At 37.6% G+C, this 21966-nt stretch overlaps 1 protein-coding gene across 3 annotated transcripts in view; it reads right to left on the bottom strand.

Annotated features, from left to right (window-relative positions):
* Positions 1-21966, bottom strand: part of LOC122793445 (probable E3 ubiquitin-protein ligase HERC4) — a 1684714-nt gene that overhangs the window by 985421 nt on the left and 677327 nt on the right. For 2 of the 3 annotated variants that reach the window (XM_044061443.1, XM_044061444.1), the window contains exon 24: positions 19578-20447. The exons of the other annotated variant lie outside the window; for it this stretch is intronic. In XM_044061443.1, the coding sequence (XP_043917378.1) occupies positions 20233-20447 (215 nt within the window). In that variant the 3' untranslated portion in view covers positions 19578-20232. Of the gene's footprint in view, positions 1-19577; positions 20448-21966 lie in introns of those variants that run through there. 3 annotated transcript variants of the gene reach the window in all.

The following is a 21966-nucleotide window of genomic DNA, read 5'->3' as shown; positions in this document are numbered from 1 at the left end:
CACCAGGTGGCCATTTGGGATGTCCCCCCTGGCAAGTAACTGATAACAGCTGTGAGGCATGCCAGATGTGGGAGTCGTGATAGCTTCCAGGGTTGCCAGCACACACATCCATGATAATGCCCTGGGCATTGCACATGACCTGGCAGTTGATGGAGGGGTATCCCTTGTGGTTTATGTAGTGCCTACCCTGCTCATCAGGTGGTGACTTGACGTGTATGTGCATGCAGTCTATTGCACCCAGTATCTCCATGTATTCTACCACATGGTGGAAGAGACGCATATTGCTGGCCAACTCCTCCTGTGTTTGAGGGAAGTATATGTGCTCATTGGCATGTGGTAACATGGCATCTAGGAACTGGTGTAGTACCCTGGATGCTGATGCCTGTGAGATCCCCATTATATCCCCAGTTGGTCTTTGAAAGGTACCTGTAGCTAGTATTCTCAGGCTTACACATACCTTCGTATCCACTGGGATGGGTTCCCCTCTCTTTGTTCTGGCTCTGAGACGTGGGCGGCACAGCTCCACAAGTTGCTGCAGGATGTCCCTGTCCACCCTGTAACTCTCTACTATCTCCAGATCATGTAGCCCCTGGTAGGTTACCCTGGTTCTGAACACTCTTCTCCTCCTCTGGTGCCTGAGGTGGTCATGTGCATCATCCTCGACACCACCTTCAGTCTCCAACACATACTGGTGGATCAAAGCTATGGTAGCCCCTAACATGTACATACTAAAAGTTCCCCATCTGTATACACCACTGGTGCAGAGTGTATGGGAATACACAAATGTGTGTGAGGTGCTTTCACACTTTATACTATTGTGCTATGGATGCTGCTGATGTCAGTAGGTGTGTATGAGCTATTCCAGCTGGAGCATGTCTTAATATTGGGTTTTGCAATGAGTACTACAAGTGTGGGGCCTTTACTGTGGAGATCTACTTGCCTGCCTTGATTAATCTGTTGCCCTTTAATTCACTTTTAAACCTGGATCCCCTCCTATTATCAGGCATGCATCCACCTGCTGTCTTTCTTGTTTTGTACTTTCCCTACCCAGTCATGGCAAAATGTGCCTTGTAGCTGATATACAGCAAATCAGCTTTCTTCTGCTTTGACAATTTACTGTTTTCTTTGCAGTACCGCCCCTCCCCTTTCCTGTTCTCCAGGTAGCTGCTTGCAGCCTTGTTAGCTGTTGTCAATGGCCCACTGTAGGCTCCTAGGTGTTAATTAGTCATTTGTACTCCAATTTCACTGCTGCAGCATTTCTTTATTTCTTTCCTATATCCTTCCTGTTTCAGCTGCAATGCGCGCCTCGCAAACCCGTTTACCAGGTTTACATGCGTTTTCATCTCCGTTCACATGCATACTCGGTTACCTTGTGTACTCTCAGCTAAGCATAGCTATGGCCAATTCAACACACCCCTATCCTGCAGCTTTGCCTAGCTAGGGGCAAACAGTTTAGCAATGCTCCAATGTGCTTACAGCAATGGCGACACACCCCTCTCTTGATGTCATCTTTATCTTATGGGCACACCTTGGTGTTATAACTCTACGCTGTGAGGTGCATACTTACACCAGCGGGGAATCTGCGATTCACTATTACTCCACTCATTTGCATGGCATTGCCTACTAATTCCTAGCTACTGCACATAACATTGTCACTGCCCCTTAGCAACCCTTGCACCATAGTATGGTGTAGCATGCTTGCCATTGACTATTATGGGGAAATCATGATATGTGTTTCATTGTGGTTTTATTCTATATTTTTATATATTCCTTGCGATCCCCTTTGCGCACCGCTGCCCTGCGCTTCCACATCGCTATAGTGCGACTATATATATTAAATGTTAATTTTATATTTTGTACATGTTTTTTATGCCAATGGCTATATATTTAGCCATTGGCATATATTAACAGTATAATACATGTGTTTGGTCGGCTGTCATGGCTCCGATTTTATGTTTGCAAAAATGTAAACCGTTTTCTACGATTTACATTTCTGCATGCTTACACTACACCTGCACCACTTCCTGAATTGCTACATACCTTCATTTGCATGCTACACTGCTGCACATGGGGTAATTAGCATACAGGGCCCGGGAGTTGTGCGGGTGTAGCGTACGCAGGTAGTGCACATGGAAACAGTTCTTACCTGAATCGCTCAGTGGCCATATTTGGTGTTAGAACGCCAATGCTACACATGCACCTGGCGCAAGCTTCATGAATCCTGAGGATAGACATATAATCTGATGTCAGGTAAGAACTGCTTGCTTTGATAGTCTGTCCATTTCCTTGCCAGTTGGATAAGATACATATCTTAGTTAACCCATGCCTTATTTCTTTTCTTGCTGCCAGACAAAATTGTTTTATTTCTGTCATATATATTCTTGAATTCCTTTATTGAATTTGATGCTGCTATCTGTTCAAAAAAGCAATTCACATAGCCCTGATGCCTCTGTAAAATAATACTTTCTTATATCTTTCTTCATCTGTCCACATTATACATTCACACTATATATTCACTTTATGTCATTTTGTTTTTATTTATCTGTTTGGATGGAAGGTTATCCTACTAGTGGTTGAGTTAATGTTATAACTCATCACTCACAACTAGACAAGTTAAAAGGCAGTGAATGTTGTTTGCCGATAAGATGAAACCCAAAAGAGTTGTATTTGTCATTGGAATGCCAGCAGATTCACTTTTCTAAAACATTTTTTCTGCAGATGTATAACTGTGAAGGTGTGTACATGTAAGTATAGGGGTTGTTAGAGGAGAAGTCTCAATCACAGAGGGTGAATAGGGCTTGTTTTTTCCTTTAGCTTTCTTTTCAACAAGGCCTGACTGGCTGTGTTCATCTATTCACAGATTCATCCAGATGCTATTCAATAAATCATGGTGAAACCTTTTGTATGGTATCATATTCCCAACTAGCAAGCTGCTCAGAAAACAATTCTTGCCATGTAAAAATTATGAAGTTGAAGCAGATTGAATGTGGTTAGCAAATAATATTCCTTTCCTTTTACTCTCTATAAATCTCATTTCTAAATGTAAGGTAACTTTTTTTACAACTAGTTTTCACTTAGATTAACTTGGCAGGATCACTTGCCTTTAACCAGACTCCATACACATCAAATTGTTTTTTCCTTGGGACCACTGCATTTGGGCAAACTGTACACTTGCTCCTTTGCTGGATGGGTTTTGTCCATCCATAAAGGAATACATTATGGCCACATGGCCTTGGATACCCATTGACTTTGGAGAAGAGCAGATATGCATAGGCCCTTATACTATGACGAATTATTAGACTTGAAACGTGATAGCTGCATTCGAACTTCCTGACACAATGAGTTGAGTAAGTGTGCCACCTCCATGGCAATGCATACACCTAAACTCCATGCCCATGCATTTTCTAGCTTGTTCCAGCAATCTCTTTCGTAGTGTCTGTCAGATACAGGCATCAGACAACTGCCTAGAGACAGGTGAGCAGGCTTTTGTCTTGCCTTTTTTGTTTTTTTGCCTTGTATAATCTCATCCAGCTCCACAGCCTGCTAGTCATACTATAGTCACTTGGATCATAGTCAGGACTTCATCCCTGTATGTTATGCAGGTGAGCAATGTTGTGTAACCTTTAAGTATTTGGATTGTAAATTCCAGTCTCAGTAACTTTAATTCAAGTACTGACCCAGTGTAGTAGCCCATGTGGCAGTTGGCACAGAGGATTAACACTATGAACTGCTTTCCAGGGTTTGATGTCCTCCACCTCTTCTTGCCTATTCTGTGACTCTGAGCAAGTCAGTTAATGAGACAGTATTGCAGGTTATCCCTGAAAGGGCATTTCTGTCCAGTGGACTTATGCAAACAAGAGTTCTATGTTTTTTTATATCTTATTGAGCTGGTGTTTCTTGCACATGGGCCAGATTTATAGCAAGCCTCCATATTCTGTTCCCCCCAACACTTAGTCAATTTGCACCATAAACCTTAAGTATCAAAATTATATTAAAAAACATTTGCGGCTAATAATATGATCAGTAATATGCTTCTGGTACAGTAGCATGCTGTTAATCACTGAGTTAGTGAGAAATGGTATTCTTAGGCAAAATGGGAGAAAATAACAGTAGTCTAAGACTTTGAAGCCTTAGTATGATAGAAATCATAGTAGGTATACATTGATACAGCATGCCAATGAATACTTACAAAAACAGTAGCCTTGCCAGTTGAAGCCAGTGGGCTTTTCTGGTTTAGAGAGAAGCTCCCCTTGTATACTAACAATTGTATTGCATTTTATTGCATGGAGAAAGCCATATGTCTGAAGGAACACTGCTGACATTTAAGGCCTCCAGAGTGTTACATTATCTTTGAGAAAGGATGAGTGCATGTGTGCTTGTCTGTTACTAGTGTTCACCCTCTTCCTACACTGACCATGACTGTAAAAGTGTTTCTAATGGAAAAGTAGACTGTGCTATAAGTGTGGAGCCCCCTGTTTTGTGACAGTAATAGTACTGATTACATGACAGAGTTTTAAGGTTGAGTTCAGTGGCTACTAGAGACTAAGGGACAAGATTTCCCACCTTTGGCTTATGGTATGAATGGATCATATGATTCATTACAATAAAATAGTTCTGAATCTCATTATTGGTTCTTGATGCTACAGTCACATAATAAAGCAGTTGTCATGGTGTAGCCTCAATCATTAAAGCAAAACGTCACCTTTTCCTACAGTTTAATTCAACTCTTAGGTTTTCTCCCTACAGTATGGTTCCAGTGTTGTGTAGGTACCAGAAACCTGCTTGCACATTCTAAAGCTTTCGTTTTTTTGCCTTGGAAGCAAAGGAAGGAAACACCACTCACTTTTTTAAAGCTTAACTTCTCACATAATTGGCAGAGGAATTTGTCTATGCTTGCATGACATATTACAGACAGAGAAATTTGAAGTCAGGTACTGCTGACAATCGTATATGGGTAATTAGTCCTGCTGCTGTTAGGAGCTCAGCAGCTACTGTAAAAAAAGACAGAGAGGTGTGAAGCTGTTTTCCACTATCTTTATTGCAGAGAGGAAGAGAGCTTACACTGATTTACAGCTGCTTCCAATATAACCATGCCTTTCATAGCACATCAGAGCAATTAGATCAGTCAGTGGTTCAAAGGCAGTTGTCAACTCTTTTGACAACTTCATATAAGCAGCATCACAGTACTGAAATGCCAAGCTTTAAATTGTAAATGTTTGTTGTTTATACTACTTTCTATTTTAGAATTACTTAAATGTAGTATCAAAGATATATGTGACATTTAGACAAAATTCAGAAAAAAAATTGTTCTTGTAATTCTTGTAAAGTAGCATCATATCTACCCAAGTGTGGCAGGAGAGGACTGTCAGTTCTTCTTGATCTACAAAAAGATAATTTGAGCAAAGACCTGCAATTTATCTATTTTTTTTCGGATGCAGCTTTAACTTCTTAGTATATTGTAAAATAAGCTCTGAGACACGTACAAATGAGAGCCATTTGAGAAATAAAAGAAGTCCTGTTACAGAAGGTATATAAGATGACAGTGACTAACGCTAATCCCATTATATGTCAATGGCATGGGAATATGCTACTACTTCCTTATGTCTAGCATGACTAGTATAAAACAGACTTGAAATAGACCATGGGAAAGAGGAAGGATTGAAGAAAAACAAGATCATCTTGATATGTCAAGCCCCATTGGCAGCCATTTTGCAGAAAACATAAATTATATAAGAAGCAGTCAGAGTGATTTTAAGGTGTTTAAATAGCTCAGAAAACAAAAATAGAGTGAAAAAAATAGATTTATTTTAGTTCAACAGTGGAGTTTTCCTTTAAGTAGGAATTCTCCACCTCCTTGTATGATGCCATTTGAGGCGTGGAGCTGGTTAGTAGAGTTGGGTAACATTTCAGGATGATAGAAGCTGTCTGCAATGTTGTCTGGATCTTTAGGTGCTGTCCCATATTTTACCATTTTATTAGTATATAGCCTGAGAGCCCTGCAATTTCTCTGCCTTTATGAGTGAAGTAGTAGAAGCAATACTTTCCTATTCCACAAATATATTGTACAATGTGATAAATGTATGCATATTTAAAGGTAACAGCTGATAACACTGGTGATCTGTGTTCCCATGAAACAAGACAATGCCCCTGACAATTTTGGAATTCTGGATGCAAGTATTCAGCAATCTGAGAATCTAGTTTGTTTAGAAGGAAACAAAAAAAAAAGAAAGGAAGAAGTTCACAACAAATTACAAGGAATAAAAATAAACTGATTAATGTCTGTAAAGGAAAGAGAATACGTATTAAAAAGGACACCGCTTTGTTATGTAACACACAGGTTACAGAGAATGATAATATTTTTCTATCAGAAAACCTTCAGTCTACAGAAAAAGGCATAATTTTTCCAAAACAGAAGGTAGAAAAAACAGGTAAGGGGCAGGTGAAAAGGAAGAAATCAAAACTGAATGTGGAAGGATTGAAGAACATTACTGTAAGAAAAAAGAAGAGAAAGACAGATGTTGACTACATGGCTCAAGTTGTGGATTTACAATACCAGCTGGATGAGAATTTAGTACACAATGAAATCAGTGGGATTAATACGACTAATGGTGATAAAGATCCATCCTTCATAACAACTGATAGAGCAAATATTACTGCATTAGATGCTGAAGAATCTTCAGAGCTGTCCAGCAAGGATATTCTTGTAATTGGAGATTCAATTATTAGAGTAACTGATTCTTATATCTGCAGAGAAGATAATGAACATCGAATAGTCTTATGCTTGCCACAAGCAAAAATAGAAGATGTGAGACAAGCCTTGGACCACCTTAATGTAAGGAAGTATGGATCCGTTTTTATTCACATCAGTACAAATGATGTCATCCACAAGGATTCCTTAACTGTTAGTAGGGAACTGACAGCCCCCTTACATAGTATAGCTTGTGCTGGTGTTAGAACATATTTTTCACAAATCACATATATAAAGGATAGTCAGGTCACTGTGAATAAAAAGATTTTTGGGTAAATACCTACATAGAAAAAATGTCCTGTTTTAAAAAATGTGTAGAGCATCCAAGCCTAGTTTTGGGCACACGTGTTCAGACAGGATGACATGCACTTGTCAAGATCCGGGAAGAGAATTTTCACAACAGATATTTTGCAATACTTGACAAACACTAGGCAGGATTTTTGCCATGTTGAAAATTTAACAGTTCACAGATAGCAACATGTGATGCATCTCTGATGGTTGTTAATGCTAGGAGCATTAATAATGTTTTTTTTTTAACTGGAAATTTTGCTATGTTCTCAAAAGATTGATGTGGTGTTTGTGAAACATGGTTAAAGAACAATGACTGGAAACCAGTTCTGTCAGAGTATAAATGTTTTTACTGTAACAGACATACTAACAAAAAATCAGGTGGAGGTGTTATGATAGGGATTAAAGATAGTTATGAGACCTGTGATTATTACATGTTGAATGATAACACCAATACTATAGATTGTGCAACTGTGATAATAAAGACAACCCTTGAACATATAACAATTGTTGGAGTGTATAGACCACCAAAGCCAAGTGCAGATGACCTAGAGGAATTCATACATTTCTTGCATGAAACACAGGAGGCAACAATAATATTAGCTGGGGACTTAAATTTACCAGAAACAGACTGGAATAATATTGATTCAACAATGTTAGCAAGGAAATTATTCACAACATATATTCAGGAGCAACAATTGCTTCAGATTGTAAAAAAAAACAACTACCAAGGGATGGAACATACTAGACATTGTTTGTGTTCCTAAAGAAATTACTGTTACTTCATGTCAAGTTTTACCAGTGTGCAGTGATCATGGGGTTATAAAGGTTAATTTGTTGCTAGATAATTCTGCCAAACTGAAATCTAAACCAATGCACAGAAGGTTAATTACAGATTATATGGAAGCAAAACAGTCACTATGTAAAACTAACTGGAGTGAGGTGTAAATATGGAAAAACTACAGATGGAATGTGGAAAGATTTGAAAGAGAATTGTTTGAATATAAAAAAATCAAAAAAGTTTGTAACATCAGGATCTAGGCATACAATTTCAGGGGGATATATTTCCATAAGAACAAGATATCTGATTAAGGTGAAAGACAAAAAAATATAAGAAATGGAAGAGAGGTCGAACTATAACTTTGAAAACTAAAATAAACACAGTGGACGAACAGATTAAGCAGTGTGAAACAAGATCAAGAAAATTTTGAAGAAAGTTATATAAAGATATTGAGCATAATAGAAAACCTTTTTATAGATACACAAGCTGTGGAAGGAGTAAAGACACAAATTGATAAACTGTGTGCAGATTCTAAAATTTATTCTCAGACCCAACAGATTATAGATATATTTACAAAATCTTATACAAAACAGTTTGGCTCCACAAAAGGGGTGATAAGTTGTCCTAGTGACATCCAGGTAACCACAGACACCGGAATCAAATTAGATTATATTGAAAAAGAACTGTGCAAATTGGATCCAAACAAAGCACAGGGAGGAAAGAGAATTAGTAACAATGACCTGAGAACATTTCAGCAAGATCTTACAGTACCATTATATCTATTATTCACTTGGCATATAAATATGAGGAGATTCCTCAAGATTGGAGACATGCGCTTATGAAACCTCTGTCTTTAAGGGAAAGGGAAGTAGGACAAACTCAGAGTCATACAGACCTTTAAGTTTACTTTCATGTTGTGGAAAATAATGGAGAAGGTAATATTGGATAAGTTATTGTCAGAACTGGATAGGTTGGGACTTGAAACCATATATCAGCATGTATGTGTTGAAAATAGATCTATTACCCCCTGTAACATGATGTTCTATAACAATATAATAACTGGTATGAATGAAAAATTGTGCTGTGATGCAATTTATATAGATTTAACTTCAGCATTTGGCAGGGTCATATGCAAAACACTGATCAATAAATTAGTACAATTAGGCATCAATGCACTCTTGATAAGATGGATAGCTGCATGTCTTACAAATAGGACATGGCAAGTATCATACAGCAACTGAACATGTGAAATCCTTCGTTACAGTCAGGGTTTTCCATAGAGCTCTGCCCTAGGCCGTTACTTGTTTAGATTGTATCTTTCAGCCCTAACTTTTTAATCTGAAGTGTTCTACAGTCTATATGCAGATAACCTGAAACTGGGTAAACTGATTACATGTGTTACAGATAAGGCATGCCTGTAAAATAACTTGACTAAATTGAGCATTTGGGCACAGGAGAATAATATGCTAATAAATACATCAAAAACTAAGCATATGAGATTTGGCAAACATTAATTCAAAGGTGAATATTTAATACAGCACACCGTGATTGAAACTGTAAACATATTTAAGGACCTGGGTATATGGGTAGATTTAGCTATGAGTTTTTCTAATCATATCAGCCTCCTGGTAAATTATAGTTATAGAACTATAGGTTGCATAAAAAGATTTATAAAGTCCAGGAAATCACAAATGACAAAGTCATTATTTGTTAGTTGCATTAGGCCCAAACTTGAGTGTGGAATAATAATATGGAAACCCTGTAAGAGAACAAGCATCTGTAAACTAGAAAGAATACAGTGGAAATATACCAAGGGCATCCATGGATGTGAAAATTTAAGTTATTATTAAAGAGTGAAATATCGGAACTTGTATAGTGTCTCTTACAGATATCTAAGAGGAGATATATATGGCATTTAGACACAACGACCTCTGAGAATGTTTGGGGTTATCAAAACGTACTACAGAATCATCAGGCAACTTATGTAGAAGATTCTATAGGAATGAGAATTGTACCAATTGGTTCTCTGACAGAGTAGCTGATGCATGGAACAGACTTCCAAATTATATTAAAGCAAGTACTAGTTTAGATATTTTTAAGAACAGCCTGGACACATTATGGAAACAAGTGTTTTGGTATTTTGGCAGGCTAGAAGGGCATTAAAGCCCATGCTTGAAATATTTGTATGTATGTAGGTATGTTAGATGATATGACTGTTTCTGTGACATTACTACAACTTTTAAGTAAAACACAACAACTTTAATGAAACACAGCAATATGAAGTAGGGGGAAAATACTGACAGAGATAAGACAACTTTAATGGAAAATCCACATATGTTTTATGCAATATTGCTTTGCACTGTATCAAGCTAAATTGCATTGTTTTACCACACTTAAATACATAAAATGCATCACATGGTCAATTAGAACAATGAGGTAAAATCAATTATACAAGAGCAAACATCTGATGCTATTCATTCAGTTTGTCCGATATGGCATGTGGGTCCTCGAGCTGCTTATTGGATCAGACTCAACAGCATTAGTGCTCCAGCCTTGACCCCTTTAAGAATTTTTCTTTCTCATAATGTAGCAGTTCCCCCTAGTTACCTCAAATTGCATTTGTCACCATAGCGAACGGACGTGATTTCCACTGACAGCTAAATGTTCCTCCTCTGAAAATTTATTAGCTGGTTATCTTCCATCATTTATATATTTACTTTTACAGATAAATTGTAATCTGGTCTTATTGTTATGTTTAGGATAGAAGTTTGAAACTTTTCAACTAAATTTCTTTCTAGTCAACCCTTTCTTCCCTGCTGGTTTTCCTATTCCTTGCTCATCTGGTTTTCTTCTGTCTTTAGTGACAGTATAACAAGTGAAGTTATAGTCATTTCTTTAGTGTTAGGATTTGATATAAATTTATTATTTATTATTTTGTTTGACATTTGTTAACTGGGTTAGTCCAACTGGAAGAAAGCCCTGTTTCAGTGGAGACCCGAGGAGAAAAGCTCCACAATAAACATTCAATAATTAGACATAAAGTAAATCAAAATTTTACAAAGACATAAACAATAGAATTTAACATTACTGGTACTTACTGCAGCATAAAAAATACAGATAGACCTTAAGTCTTAGAAAAGCTAAAAAACAGATAAAATAAAATTGGCTAAGAAAAGTATAATAAATGAAGAAGAATGAAAGAATTTATAAGTTACAGAAAAGAAACAGAAACGAAGGAAAGAGTGATATAGTTGCCATAAAGAGAAATAAGGAGAAAGGTATGGTTTCACAGATGTAGAAGTAAGAATAAGACAGTAGTATAATTAGAGAGAAAATTTAGTCAGGAGGAAGATAGCAAAGACATAGTTTATTTTCCTTAAAGTGAAATTTTAGTGAATCTCTAAATAGGGATTTGGATCTGATGTATCAGATGTCGAGACAGTTTATTCCAGTTCTCAGCAGGGTAATAGTAACAGCTATAGAGATTTTTTCCTATGTTGGACATAGGTTTGAAAATGGTTAGGAGATATTGTTCAGAGATACATAGGGTTCTAGTACATGTATAGAGAGAGATGACAGATGAAATGTAGGGACAGAAAGTGGGTTGGTATAGAACAGAATGAATTATTTTAAGCTGAGAGAGGAGGAGGTAATGGAGGAATTCTGACCAATTCAGTTTTAAGTGCTATGCAGTGATGAGTAGTGTATGGAAGAACGGCAGCAAATTTGGCATAGATCAGGGACCAAAGTCTCAGTAATAGATCAATTAATGGGAATAGAAATGGGTAGGGCTAGTGAGTTGGCAGCTAGCTGTAGAAATAGAGGAGGGAGACCATCTATTGAGGGAAAACAAGGTTTAAGCTTCAGAAGTAAAGATTTTACATAACTAGTGGAAACAGTTTTTAAGCAGACCTGAGAGGTGTTATGAGAGGGAATTATTGGAGAGGGGGGGGGTGGAGTGAGAGTGAGGATGATTTAAGAGTTTTGTGATAATGTCAATGAAGTAAGAGTTACAGTTAGTAGCAGTTTGTAGAGGAGAGAGAGAAGGGCTAGGCTGAGGAATAGACGGGCTTCCAGGAAGAAGGACTCGATTAATAGCATGCCAGAATTGTTTCAGGATTTTGTAGGTGAGCTTTAGGGGGATTACAGTAAAAGTTTCTCTTTTCATTAAAAATGGCTTTTTTAGTAAGGTTCCAAAGGAATCTATATTGTTGAAGGTAAGAAGGCAGTTTAGTTCTGATCCAAAGCTTCCAAGTTTTATTCCTTTGAACCATAAGGGAGCGAGTGGGGGGAGTTAACCATGGGAATATAGTAGATTTTATTCTGACATGGTGGATAGGGGCAAGAGAATTATGTTAATATATATATATATATATATATATATATATATATATATATATATATATATGGATCTAGGATGTTTGATCGAAAGATCAAACGTCCGAATCCATAACCACTGAACACACTTTAATGAAAGCACTTTCATCAAAAAAGCGCTTTCGTTAAAGTGTGTTAATAAAAAAAAAAAACACTACATTAACGTTTTGCCCCCCTGCACACCCCCCTACTTTAATATTCTCCCTCCGAGATCACACTACAGTGGGGAAAAGGGAATTTTGCCTTATCTGCACCTTAGTATGGCCTCGGCAACAAGCATACTTACGCAAAAGTGCTTCTTTGGTGAAAAGCACTTTCACATAAGTAGGCTTGCCCTTAATGGATTCGGATGTTTGATTTTTCGATCAAACATCCTAGATCCATATATATAGATATATATATATATATATATATATATATATATATATATATATATATATATATATATTTAGATAGAGATATAGATAATTTTGTGTATGAAGAGTTTTCAGAAATTTTGAATATTGTTGTGATTTGATAAGTAATAGTTGCTGATAATTTTTTCTCTAGCATGTTCTATAACTAAGTGTATTTCAAATGCAGAAATAAGCAAGTTTTAAAATACTGGCTTTCTGGACACTAAATACCACACAATAAAGCACATGCATGCCCTGAGTTGTGTGTTTGGGAGTTCCCCATCTAGCTTTTCACTGTGACATCTGTGTATGGTTTGGGCACAGGCCCCTAGCCAACAGAAAGAAAACAAACTGATACTAAGAGACTTCTTGCCACCAGATCCAGAAGTGGCAAAATCAAAAAAGACCACGGACCAAACTTTGAAACATAAAGACTCTGAATCTAGGAAAAGGCCTTCTGAACCTATGCCTTCATACTTTGCCCTGAAAGTTTTGAAGTTGAAGAAGTTGGGGCTTGCCATTCAACATCCACCACTTAATTCATGACTCAAAGAGATAACAGGTGTCACTAGAGAAAATGGATCAGCATACCAAGTCCAGACCATCAGAGCTATGTATAAAGTCCTTCAGGTCTTATAAAAGTACATAAGATGCATCCTTTGACCATCTGATGGAGAACTTCCTGAGGATACAGACTAAGCTAGGGGACATTCTATCTCCTTTGGCTCCAAATGTGGCCAGATCTGCCCAGATGTCCCTATTCTAATTCCTTCCCTGGTCTGACTTTCAGCTCTTGGGGTTTCAAAACCAGCTTTCCATCTGGAACCTGTGGCTTCTGGGTTGCTTCTTATATATTTTTATAAGACCCGAAGGACTTTATGGATTATCTGAAGATAATATATTTTCAGCACCAGGGTATTTTGAATCTGACATATTTGACTGCCACATTGTTGGACCAATGCAGTCTTGGAACTGAGGGCTCATGCTCAGGGCTTTGGCTTCATTGGCAGGGCGGTTGGGTTCAGCTGCATTGATGTTGTCCGAGTGTTTGGCTTTTGAGTCTTCGATTTATATCCCCTCATCAAGGCCTTCCACCTTTTGACATTGGGTGTCCCTCCTTTGGCCCCCAATTGTCTTTCCAAAGGGGGGATGAATCTGGAGGCGATATCCTTGGATCAAATGGAGATCAGATCAGCCTTCCAGGAGTTGAGGAGTGTCATCACTTCTCACAAGACAGCAGAGCTTCAAACCCCAACAGATATAGTTCCATCCCATGACTCTCACAATCTCTCTGTCTCTCTCATCTTCTTCCCATCAGGCGTTCTTGAGACAGACTTCATCCATAAGCTTCAAAACACCTGTCCAAAAACATATCCGGTCCTCTGAGAAGTCAGGCAACACTTCTCCTGATGTTTCTAAGAAGAGAATGTGGAAGACTAAGCACCTAGACTCCAAATCAGAGTCCCCCACTTCAGATACCAATTTGGAGGATCATGAGGGATCCCTCCAATCCCTTCCTGAGGATACCTCTTTCTGAAGACTTTTAGAGTTGTTGCATTGGAGGGGATCTTGGCCCATAAACCCCCCTCTCAGAATGAAGCAGTATTGTTTGAAGCTTACAGTTTGGCCCCATGTCTGTCCTGGTTGGTGTTCCAGGTCAACAAGTTGATTGACTTAGTGGCCAGGAGGTCACTACAAGAACTTTGACACTTGTAAAGCAGTCCCTAGTAAACATGATAAGAGTCTATACCCACCTAAAGACAAACAGTATTGGGCTAAATCCCCTTAGGGTGACTCTATCACTGCAACAGCAATTACCAAGGGAGAGAGCTGTCTGAAGACTCAACCTCTATTCATCATCGCAAACAAGTCCAGGGCAATGGATATACTTGGGAAGTGGGTATATGCTTCAGGAACTTTTGCATTAAGTGCCCTTAGCTACACCACACATATGAGTAGATTTCAGAGAGGTTTCCCACAGCAAGCCTTGCCTACTCTGAAAGCTCGTCTGTTGTTGGAGTTGAGAAAACAACTAGAGACAAACTTGACTGCCATTTTCAGTATCACTAACCTCTTCATCTGCCTCTTGCATAAAGTGTCAAATGGAGTATCAAATGTAGTGGCTAGGGCAGAGGGACTGAATAAGTGATGAGGCAGTACTCCTATTTGCAGGTTTGTGACTTTGCAAACAACTCTAAGGTGCCCTGCACCATTACCCCAGTTGATGGATTTTCTTGGTTTGGCCTGTCATTGAAGGAGAGGATGCAGACATTTGAACAGGATGGTAAGACCCCTGTCTGCCACTGGAGCTAAGTTTGAAGTTCTACAGAGATCATGTAGCAGAAACCAGAAGGGGCTTCATTCACTCTAGTTTAAGAAGTCTAAACATCAATAGTTTGACTCATCTTCTGATAGGGGTGGCTACAGCAGAGGTGGCTCTTCAATGGACACTAGCTCAGAGGCTGAAGAGGTCCACAAAACCAGGAATATCATAGGCACTTCTCCAATAGAAGACCACAGCATTGCTGAAAGTCTGCCCAACTGCTCCCCTCCCTCTCCTTCTACCCTGGAGTGTGGAAGACCATCATGCAAAAAAAATGGATAAGAAGGATAATAACTAGAGACTACTCCATACCATTTTTCTTACGATCCCCCCAACCCAAAAAGCCTTTGCTGGAAGTCCCACCTAGTCAGGCTGAAATGGCAAGAAAAGAGATAGCATCTCTTCTCTCTAAAAGAGCCATCCAAGAGGTCCCACTAGGCCAGAAAAGGTCAGGATTTTATTCAAAGTTCTTTTGGGTTCTGAATAAAATTCTAGACCTAAGCCTTCTGAACAAGTATGATCAAAAGAACCAATTCAGAAGGGTCATGGTGCAATTGATTCTGCTCTGTCCCCATGGATCTCCAACACACTTACCTACACATGAAGACTATGAAAGAGTTAAGGAGATTCATTCACTTCTGGATAAGATACAGTCATTACTCCCTTAATGGAGTGTCTTAAAGAGGCCAAGGACTGTCTTCTCAGACTGTGCCAGTTCCTGGAAATTTCCATAAATTGTCAGAAGTTAAACCTTCAACCAGTTCACAGGATCAAGTTTATAGGGTGTCATCTGGACATTGATTAGTCCATAGTCTCATTGCCACCTAACAGGATTCAGGACTTGAAGTCAGCAGTTCATTCTCTGCTTCACAAACCACCCCCAACTGCAACCTTAGTTCTGAAGTAATTAGGCTTAATAGCACTATCAGTTCTAATGGCGTACTTTGCATGCTTTCAAATGAGGATTCTGCAATGGCTCCTACAGGCTTAGTGGTCAGTGCATTCATGCAGGAAGCACCCGAGGTAATGGTTATGATCTCTATTGGTCCACTCTAGCAAACTATTCCTACCATCTGCTTCAGTAGCTAATGTAATCACAGATGTATCCTCCCTCATGTGGAGGGACATTTCTAAGGGAGAATGGTCCAAGATCTACAGACAGAAATGGAGGCCAATACTCATATATATATATATATATATATATTTTGGAATTGAGAGTGGTTCATCTTGTGTTGCATGAACTTCATGACTGCCTTCCCCAGTGCATGATCTATCCAAACAACATGATGATAGTTTGGTAATCAACAATCAAGGAGAAACCAGATCTTACTAGCAATAGGCAATGACTTCACACAGTTTTGTTGTAGCAACTCCCAGGAGTACTCCGTTGCCTAATGGACAGGCTCAGCAGATCTCTTCTCATGCCTCACGCATGGTGTCTCAATCCAGCAATAACCTGCCAGATATTCAGTTCCTGGGGAACTGTTTGCCTACCTCCTACAACACTAAATGCAGCAATTTGCTTCCCCCTCAGGGACAGTTACCAAGGGATGCTCTGTTGCAGCAATGGCCTGCTGGGCTTCTCTATGCTTACCCACCTCTGCCCCCTAATACCCAGATTCTTTCAGAAAGCAAGGCAACTGTCATCATCATAGTTCCTTTTGGTCCAGACAGATTTGGTTTCCCCTTCTAAGGCCTTATCTCATGGAGCCTGTCTGGCTCTTGGATCCAGTACTGGATCTGATCACACACCCTTCAGAGAAGCTTCACCCTGACCTGCACAACTCGAAACTGACCCCCTGGATTCTTCACTTCCAATAATGATCAATGATAAGTTCCACTCTACAGAGGTAGTAAGAATCCTAACAGCATCCTAGAAAGATTCTCCCCATAGGATCTATTGTAGTAAGTGGTAGTGATTTGTCTCTTGGTCCTTCCTTCATAACAGCAACCCATTTTCAACCCCAGTCTCAGACATCCTCCCTTTTCTTAGCTATCCTGTTTGACTCTGGTTCTAGTTTTTCCAGGATTAAAGTCCAGTTGGCTACCATTTCCAATTTCCATCTCAGGTTTCCAGGAACACTTACTAGCTTCTTATACACTCTGTAAGGCTATTCTCAAAGGAATCTTTTTGCTTAGACCTTCCATCAGAGATCTGGTTCCTCCTTGGGATCTGATTTTGCTCCTAGAAGCTCTAACTAAGCATCCCTTTCAATCAGCTTCCTGTGTTGCACGAAACTTCTTTCACAGAAGACTATTCTTTTAGTAGTCATCACTTCAGCGAGATGGATTTCAGAACTCAGACATCACATTTATCTCCCCATACTTGGTATTTAACAAAGAAAGGGTATGATTATGGACAAATCCATTTTTCCTTCTCAAGGTATCTTCTGAGTCAAACATATCACATTCCTATTCATGTACCAGTCTTCTTTCCTAACTATTCAAACAACAGAAAATATATTCTATACACCTTAGATGTACGTAGACAATTGCATTTCTACCTTTAAAGAACCAAATCCTTCAGGAAATGTGCTCAGCTGTTTGTCTCCTTTGTTCCTAATAAGCTGGGGTAGAAAGATTCTAAAGTTTCCCTTTCCAAATGGATGTCAGATTGCATTTCCTTTATTTATGCTGCATACAACAAACCTCTACCCACCAAGCTACGGACTCACTCCATTGGAGCAGTTGCAACTTCTACTGCTTTCTTTAGAACCTCTTCATTAGATGATATTTGTGAAGACGACTCATGGTTTTCCAGGCATACCTTCATCAGACATTATAAATAGCAATGCTTCTCCAGGACTAGAAAATCCTGAAAAGTCTCCTGTCATGTTACCACCCTGGGTTGATCATAACTTGGGATTCTGAGACACACATTAGATTGGACAGATTGAATGAATAGGACATAAAAGCTATACACTTACCATAATAATAAGACTTTTTATTCATGTCAACCCTCCGTCCTTCCACCCATTTCCCTTCCTTGCCCTGTAAGACCTGAAGAGCTGTTTAGTCCTAAACAACATTAGTTTCCCTGCAGGCAGAATAATTATACATAGGTTCTGAGGTGTCAAACTAGATCTGAGGTAACCTGGGGGAACTGGTGCATTATTGGAGGGAAAATTCTTAAAGGGGCTACAGGCTGGAGCTCTGACACTGCCAAGGTGGATCCAACAATCTTTTCATGAATCCACAAGTCATACTGAACAGACATAAATGAAAAGATTTATTGTTATGTTAAGTACTAAACTTTCAATTTTATAACTTAGGCATTATAGTGAATGACTTATTAATACTGATTTCACAAGATCTTAAAGTGCACTGACATTTGTAGCATACAGAAAAAAAGTTGTAACATATAGTATAAAAGTTTCCATGCAGGCCTCTATTTTTAAGCAGCTACAAGCCTATAGAAAAAAAATGTTGTGCTCTTTACTATGTACAGATCAATGCTTAGTAAGGGCATTTAATAAATTACAACTTGATGTCTGTTAAATTGTCTCCTTATAAAATAGTGTGTAACTTGAATATTGCAAACTGCCACATGCACCAATTAGGAAGAAGATCAGTTAAAAACTCAGATGCATAATATTTTCTTTCGGTACCAGACCTCATAAATAACTATTTTCTGTTAATATTCCTACCTTACATGCTGTGGCCACATGAAAAGTGTCACATTTCTTGCAATGTTTACCACCATCCTAGGAGCCTTTACTACAGTTTTAGATAGTCTCGCATCATTTGTTAAAATATGCCAATGCATTTAATGCATCCAAAACAGCATTATTACTGCTACATTACTTACTAACAAATATACATTGTTCATCAGCCATTTCATATATGGTATTAGAAAAATAACAATCCCATATAACTTTCCAGAGTATTGTGCTTGAAATTCACTTCAGTTTCAAATACTTGATGAAGTCTGTGTTTTCTCTGCGAAAAGTCTAATAGCCGCTAGTGTCCTTAAATAACCTTAAAGATTCACCATATGGCATATTCCTTTAACAATGAAAAAGAGGCAGCTTATAAAATGTAGCATTGTTCTTGCCTGTGTTTTTCTGTATATACTATATTCCAAAGTAATATTTTCATATTAACAATATCACCTAAGAAAGAAAGACATTTGTTCTGTTGTTATTACTGCTACATTTGACAAAATATTCAATCTTTTTAGCATTCCCTCTCCTCACAAAAACAACATCATCATCAATATAAAGTCATTATATCCTGTAAGAGAAAATGTTATTTCCAGGAGCTGTTTGTGGCTAAACAATGCATCTTATCTTGGTAAAGTATAAATTTGTGTTGTATTTAGATTTTGCATTAAATGCCGTATTTCTGACAACAGTCTTTTTTAAATTTGTTATTATTACAACTTCAACAAACTTAAACAGGACTTATAGCTTCAATACATTTGTCTTTTACTGCATAAGTAATGACTCTATTCCATATATGCTTCTCAAAACAGGCTACTAATAAACTGCTGCCATATTATAATTCAGAACCTGCACAAAGCACTGAAATAATACTCCATCTGGATTTCTTAAAACAAGAGGAGGAGTTTGAATTCTGTCATTCTCTGTTTACTCAAGGGTTCAAGTCTCATCTAACCATCATATAGCAAGCCTGCATACAAAGACATAGATCAGCTCGTTCATGTAAATTTTACTCACACACAAAAATTTAATACAAAAATATACACATATGTACTTTAATACATCTCCTGTAACTGATAACATAATTATGTAAATACATTCATCTCTCATAACCTAAGATTGCAGCTGACCAGGTTACAAGAAAGGTTTTTTTTACATTAAAATGTAGTTTGGCAAAACAGGTTTTATGTAACATTTAAGTGCAATAAAGAAAGCAATTTTAAGACATTTAATTAATATCACTATGGAGGAAATATGTAAAAAATACATAGTGGGTAACATGGAAACACACTGCAAAAAATCACCAAATTCAGACGGTGTGGCAGGGATGAAATCTACTCATGTGATCATGAATACTAAATGTTCAAAAAATAAGACCACTGCACAGTTGGACATGTCATCAACACTGTCTGGTTTCAAGTCTTACACAAAGAATCAGCTCAAGGTGAATACATCCATTGGTTAAAAAATTATTAAGTTTGTCTTTATTTTATAAATAAGTAATATTTAGAATTTAATATAGATTGTAATATAAATTATAAATGTATTCAAGGAAGATAGTCTGAAGTAGACAAATCTGCTGGCATACTAAGAAATAAGTTATAATTACATTTAAGGAAGACATTTTGAGGTAGACAAAGCTACTGGCATACATTCAGTTAGGCCAAGCCAAATTCCTCAAAGAACTGTAAGGCATGTTGTAACCTGATCCTTAGAGCCTCGATACTACTGTAGCAAGGAAGGTACAAAATGCGAGCGCAAGTGTTGGCAGAAGGGTAGAATAAGTCTGAATATAAGAATCCTTGGTTACAGATAGTAAAAGTAAACTTTTCCATTCCTCCTACTGGGATTCTATCAGTTCCTGTTAAAAAAGCTGCAATAAAATGGAGACATATTAATCTGAGGATTTAATATAATTTTAATGAGCTATTGAACCATTTTCTTTGCATATGAATATATTTATAACAGAGTCTAAATACATAAAATAAATTTAAAAAGTATATTGACACTCATGCACAAAAACCTGTATATGTGTGTATACTTCTTACCTTTTAGGGACTTATTTTATTCCATGCTTTAATGTTGTAAGATATAATACTGTATGATAAAAAAGAGCAATTGCAACATATTATTTTTTTCTGTGTTATTTTACTTACAGTTTAACTCATTCAAGCCTATATCACCTTTTTCATATTTGCCCAGTTAACATCCATAGCTTCTTATGGCATCCAGATCTTTTTGTTTTGGGTCTGCTTTCTTTAACTAAGTGACTTATCAACTATTATACAATGACTGTCCATTAATATCCCAAAACGAGCATGCTGCTTGGTCTGCCCAATCAGTGTGCTGGTTGTAAATCTCAGCATATACCAATGGAAGAAGGTTCGGTCACCCAGACTTTTTTCCATTGGTATATATTAACTTTTAACTTTTTTTTTTTTTTTTTTTTTTTTTTTTTTTACAAAAATTAAATAAATAAAAACTGAAATCCGGACTCCAGATATAGCAGATACAGGACAGAGAAAATACTAGGAAAAACAGGTACGTTATTCAAAACTAAAGACACGTATCTGATTTTCATTGTATTTCCTCCATTCTGTCTCTCTCTTCTCCGTTACTTCCTTTCCAAAGCACTGATGTACTGGGTATCCATGGGAATGCAAGTCTCATATGCATGCGCAGTACCTCAAAAAAGGCAACAGGATATATACAAGCCACAGAAGGACAGCATGGCACCATTATACAAAGCCATTATTTAAGAAAAGTAAGTATTTTTTTTCTTAAATAATGTCATTGTATAATAGGAATAACTGGCAACGTCAGTGTGATATAATAATATTTACGCACGGTTGGCTTTATTTAATCACACCAACCATGGGTAAATCTTAATATACCACACCAACATCGTTAGTTATTGCTTATATAATGGGAGTATTATAAAGGGCAAAAAATAATTAACAACATGACACAAAGACTGTTAATGTAGGATGCCCCATAGTAGAGAAATTAATCACTTTTTGCCACTTATTATTCAGATTTTTATATTTAAGTTTATATTTTCATAACTGATAGACTTACATGCTGTTTGGGAATATGATGTAAAATGCTATGATGTGAGACAGGAAAATTCATTGTCAATATCCATTTATATCACAATAGACATACTGCACATTTTGTGTGTTAGTAATTATGACAATAAGCAATATTTTCATATGTATTTAATGCTTCAGAAAACAAGTGACTTACAAACTATTGTGCGGCATTGGGTAAAACCTTAGATATTGTTGAGGAAAACTGCCACTGATATTTGCACTGTAAGTTGCACATCTTGATAGATATTCAGTGTTAAAAATAACAAAACTCGGTGATAAACCAAACTGATACTTTAATAC

This window comes from Protopterus annectens, chromosome 2.part0 (genome assembly GCF_019279795.1).
Source record: "Protopterus annectens isolate FY-2018-M chromosome 2.part0, PAN1.0, whole genome shotgun sequence".
NCBI lineage: Eukaryota > Metazoa > Chordata > Ceratodontiformes > Protopteridae > Protopterus > Protopterus annectens.
Note: the sequence above shows the minus strand (reverse complement) of the source record. Positions and strands in the feature narration are given on the sequence as shown.